General features: G+C 37.7%; 1 protein-coding gene across 1 annotated transcript; it reads right to left on the reverse strand.

Annotated features, from left to right (window-relative positions):
- Positions 1-142: 142 nt before the first annotated feature.
- On the reverse strand, positions 143-4507 carry LOC139939998 (uncharacterized). Its single transcript, XM_071936188.1, has 4 exons — positions 4224-4507; positions 3305-3518; positions 2077-2269; positions 143-1355 (listed from the first exon to the last, which is right to left on the reverse strand). Exons 1-4 carry the CDS (start codon positions 4312-4314, stop codon positions 1269-1271), a joined length of 585 nt encoding a protein of 194 aa, XP_071792289.1. The 5' UTR covers positions 4315-4507; the 3' UTR covers positions 143-1268.
- Positions 4508-4829: the final 322 nt, after the last annotated feature.

Here is a 4829-nt window from a genome sequence, read left to right on the forward strand (position 1 = left end):
CAAGGGGTGCACATTTAAACCCTTCTCATAAACATTTAATAAAAAAGATAAAACAGAAGGAAGAATACACAAAATTTCGCCCTCAAAAGAATAATAATTTTACAAATATCTAACTATAATAAATAACACACTAAGCAAAAAGTTGTTTCAGCTTGTTTATTATCGTTAAATTATGACATATATATCAATATATATACAAGGCTATAAATGTTTTTTATATACAATAATCAACCACCACCAACATCATACTAGTGCCAACATGGTGCACCAAAATGTTGAACTGTACATTTTGAGTGGGCCCATATTCCATAAAATAAAAAAAACCACCCCATTCAATCGCTTTGGTGGCACTAACTTGCCTATGTACATTTTCTTTCATGTTCGCCCCAACAAAATAAAATAACATTACTTGAAAAGAAAAAAGAAATGGTTATTTATTTTTCTATTAAAAAAATATCTAAGCACAAAATAATTATGCTTAGCAGAATACCAATGCACAAAGTTCCCAAGAATACATGAATGGAGCTCCTAAATGTTACTATAGATTTTGATATAATTACTTACTTCATAATAAAATATATATGAATCAAGATGAGAGTTTTTGTGATTTTTCTTCTAATTTTTACGATTGAATATAAACGGTTTGAATATAAATTGTTGGTTTAAAGATGCTATGTCAGATTTTTGGCCCCAAACATTAAAAAATAGATTTTTTTGAGTGAATGGTATTTCAAAGAGTATCACCCGCTCTAACGAAAAAAAAGTTTAACTTTTACTTTTGATGGTCAGGAACCATGACAATAGTTTAAAACGTTTCTTATAAAACACATAAGAATTGGTCACGTGATAAATTGTCGGGATCGACAAAAACTAATTTTGAGCACTTTATTTCACTGCTACTTATAATTGGCGGACTTTTTCGAGCAATGGCTCAAATGAAAGCTTGTAACTTTCTCGACCCCCCATCAAAATACCTGGGGTCAAATCGGCAAAAAATCTGACATAGCATCTTTAACCCTTTCACTGATGTGTGTTAGCATATTGTATACTCATACTTTCCCAAGTTCTGTGGAACAGAAAATCACAGGCACCGAGTATTCTGTGGAACAGAAAATCACAGGCACTGAGTAAACAGGGCTAATACACATCTGGTGATAGGGTAATCACAATACTTTAAAATTTTAGATTTGAATATCAGCATGTGAATGCAGACCTTTTGTTGTATTGTATGTTTATTTCACCGTAAATTTCATTTAAAATGCTCGTTCCTAGTTCACCATTCGATAGCGCATATCTATACACATAACATCGCTGTTGTTGCCATCAACCACCCGAATTACGGTCCTGTATTTCCCCTGCATACAAAAAACAAAATGGATCAAAGTTTTTGAACAAGTATTTATTTAAAGGGAAAGTACACGCTTGGTAATTGTCAAAGACCAATGTTCTCACTTGGTGTATCCCAACTTAAAGCAGAAGCCTTTGAAAGTTTGAACTAAATTGGTCATCAAAGTTGCGAGAAAATGATGAGAGAACAAAACACCCTTGTTAGACGAATTTGTGTGCTTTCAGATAGGAATAAAAGACTTCTAGCTAGAAGTGTTTTTAGTGCGAAGTTACCTCTTTCTCAAAATCTATGCTACCTCAGAGGGAGCCGTTTCTCACAATGTTTTATATACTATCAACAGCTCTCCAATGCTCGTTACCAAGTCAGTTTTAAGTTAATATTTGTTTTGAGTAATAACCAAACATGTACCTTCCCTTTAATACACGAAATATTATTGAAAACGCTGTTATTACCAATTTGCGGCGGACAAAGGATTTTTCGGCACCCAACAAAATGCTTTCAAAACTTTCAAGTCGCCATTTTTGGGCGCCACAATTTGACGAAAAAAGTTTGCACGCAAAGACGACACGTTATAAATCGAAGGAAATGAGTCACAGCTCAATGGATCAGTAAGAACTCGACTTTCGCTCATGAATATGCAATAGGTATAGTAAAATAAAATAAATCGGTTTTTGGTGGGGGTTTTTGCCGAAGAAGTCAAGAACGCACAATCAGTTAATTTTACTTACAGCAAGGAAAGACGAAATGAACCTTCCGTAGGGCAAACCCTCAGTGTTGAGATAGAATCGCACTGGAGCGGTGTTGGTGTTGTAGGACCCGGGAGTGAACGGGCAGCGGCACGGCAGCCCTGCGGCGGTAAACTCACTCGGGCAACCGTACGAAGATTCTAGGTGATCCATCGCCGAACATACATCGTACGTGCTGAAGACAACAAGAAAAGTGGAAGAAACGTCGACTTTAACCGCAGTTTGATTTACTTTTGAAAATAAAGACACTGGGCACTATTGGTAATTGTAAAAGACCAGTCTTCTCACACTTGGTGTATCTCAACATTATGCATAAAATAAACCTGTGAAAATTTGAGCTCAAATGGTCGTCGAAGTTGCTAGATAACTATGAAAGAAAAAACACCCTTGTCACACAAGTTGTGTGCGTTCAGATGCTTGAATTTGAAACCTCAAAATCTAATCCTGAGGTCTGGAAATCAAATTCGTGGAAAATGACTTCTTTCTCTAAAACTACGTCACTTCAAAGGGAGCCGTTTCTCACAATGTTTCATACTATCAACCTCTCCCCATTACTCGTTACAAAGTAAGATTTTATGCTAACCATTATTTTGAGTATTTACCAATAGTGTCCACTGCCTTTAAGACCTTGTATGAATGTGTAGTGTGGCTACGCGGCTACCGGCTAAACGGCTAGGTTTCTGCATTTCTGCATCACCATGCGATGGATAAGCCTAAGCATTGAACAGTCGTAGCCGTAGCCGTAGCCGTAGCCGTAGCCGTAGCTAATTAAGATTTAGGCCTAAAATGTCGAAAAATTTCTTTTCGGAAGTTGTAGAAATGGCCTGTCCGTGAATCAAGTTATCGTGACTCATATCATGCGAGCGGCTTCTGGAATCCGTAAGCAAACAGGATTTGCCGACTGCCGTCACTTGACATTGCGATTTGATTATCATTGTTGTCAGAATGATTAAAGAACTTTGTTCAGTGGCTTATCTGTTTTGTTTGCTCAAAGTTATGTTTCGTAACCCATTCTTACATAATACAATAATAAAACTTAATGCACTTAAAGGCACTGGACACTATTGGTAATAATCTCAAAATAACTGTTAGCACAAAAACTTACTTGGTAACAAGCAATAGTATAAAACATTGTGAGAAACGGCTTCCTCTGAAGTGACGTAGTTTATGAGAAAGGAGTAATTTCTCACTAGTGGTTTTATTTCCTTACCAGCTTCCGAAAGGAAGTCCACCTGTCGCTAGGCACGAAATAGGCATTTCCCAGCCGAAGAATGTGATTTTTTTCACCGACACGCTAAGGGTCAAAGGCAGCGTGACATTTCTGGTGACCTCTGCTTTAAAAGACATGTAAACGTAGTCATCTGCACGGATGGGATCAGGCGAGAAACTGAACTCTTCAATGCGTAGGGGCGAATTGCTATCGTCTAAATAGGAAGAGTAAACAGATAAAATGCGGTATTGGTCAATATTATCGGGTGATTAATTAATTCTGAACTGGGTGATCAGGTTCAATACAACCATAAGGCCCATCCTTTAGATAAGTCCTCCTGAAATATTTTTAAAAGGTTGAGGTTGAACAGCATTTTACATACTTTGAAAATCAGCATTTGATTGCTTCACTCGAAGTGAGTCCAACAAACGTAGTAAAACGGCTTACTTTTGAATTTGCTCGTTTGATCTGGGCCTAATGTCATAATAATAAATAATAATAATACCAAAACTTGTATAGCGCCCTAATCATGTGTACACATGCTCTAGGGCGCTGAACATGGAAAAATAGACAAACTAAAACATAAGAAAATACGAAATGCCTATAGAAACACAATCACGTGCTTAACAACTTGACAGTTGTGCTTTGTGAAGCACATTAAATGAGTAAATAAAGGCTAATATGTATCTAGTGCGTTTTGCATTGAATGACTGAGAAAAAAAATAACTGGACACGGGATGATCACAATGGCAGTAGTCCCCAGCTCTCCATGGTACCCATTTGTACATCTGGATGAAGAGAAGCAATTATGATAAAGTGCCTTACACGCAAGGACACCAGTCACAGGCGAAAATGTTTTGATGAATAATTATTTTAAATAACGGAGTTATAATAACCTTTTCAAGAATGTTCCACTTACCCGTTAGGCAATTGTTCAAAGAGAAGCCTTTGCTCCCAGTCGCACCTACAATCACCAGCATCATCAAAAAACAAAATCTTGCGTTCGCCATTTTCTTCAATTTCTTCTTGTCGCTGCTCTAGAAACTAAGTAGCTCTTCTATCGCTTAATCGATGACCGGCTGAAAAAAGGTCGTGTGGCTGTCCTGGCGGCCAGGGTGTTGCTATCTGGGAGTGATTCTTGTGTAGGCTTACCGATAGGTACACGGGTTGGTGCTAATCGTGGAGCCTTTTTATAGCCCTTGGAATCTTGAAAGTCACTGACAAATTTGAATACATCTACGGAGATCGTACTACGGAGCTCCTAAAGTGCCATCTGACATGTTGAGATTCCGGAGATCGCTTAAGACGGAATGATGACATCATAAACGTAAGATGTCGACATGCCGATATGGGTTTTTTTTTTATGTCGACATCATGAAAGCAATGAAGTTGACTTCCCGAGATAAATTGTCGCGGGATGATGACATCCTGGGCGTAGGGTGTCGACTTCACAATAACGTCTTCAAAATGTTGAGTACCCACTGAGATATACTATTTTGGGAAGACAACATCACTTTCATAAAAA

This window comes from Asterias amurensis, chromosome 7 (assembly GCF_032118995.1).
Source record: "Asterias amurensis chromosome 7, ASM3211899v1".
Taxonomy (NCBI): domain Eukaryota; kingdom Metazoa; phylum Echinodermata; class Asteroidea; order Forcipulatida; family Asteriidae; genus Asterias; species Asterias amurensis.

What these genes read in the sequence shown, in the direction of transcription:
- LOC139939998 (XM_071936188.1), bottom strand. Translation starts at nt 4,314, where the DNA reads ATGGCGAACGCAAGATTTTGTTTTTTGATGATGCTGGTGATTGTAGGT. An exon ending in TTTGAACAATTGCCTAACGG is followed by an intron (nt 3,519 to 4,223) that starts GTAAGTGGAACA and finishes CTTCCTATTTAG; the next exon opens with ACGATAGCAATTCGCCCCTA. An exon ending in TCATTTCGTCTTTCCTTGCT is followed by an intron (nt 1,356 to 2,076) that starts GTAAGTAAAATT and finishes TTTTGTATGCAG; the next exon opens with GGGAAATACAGGACCGTAAT.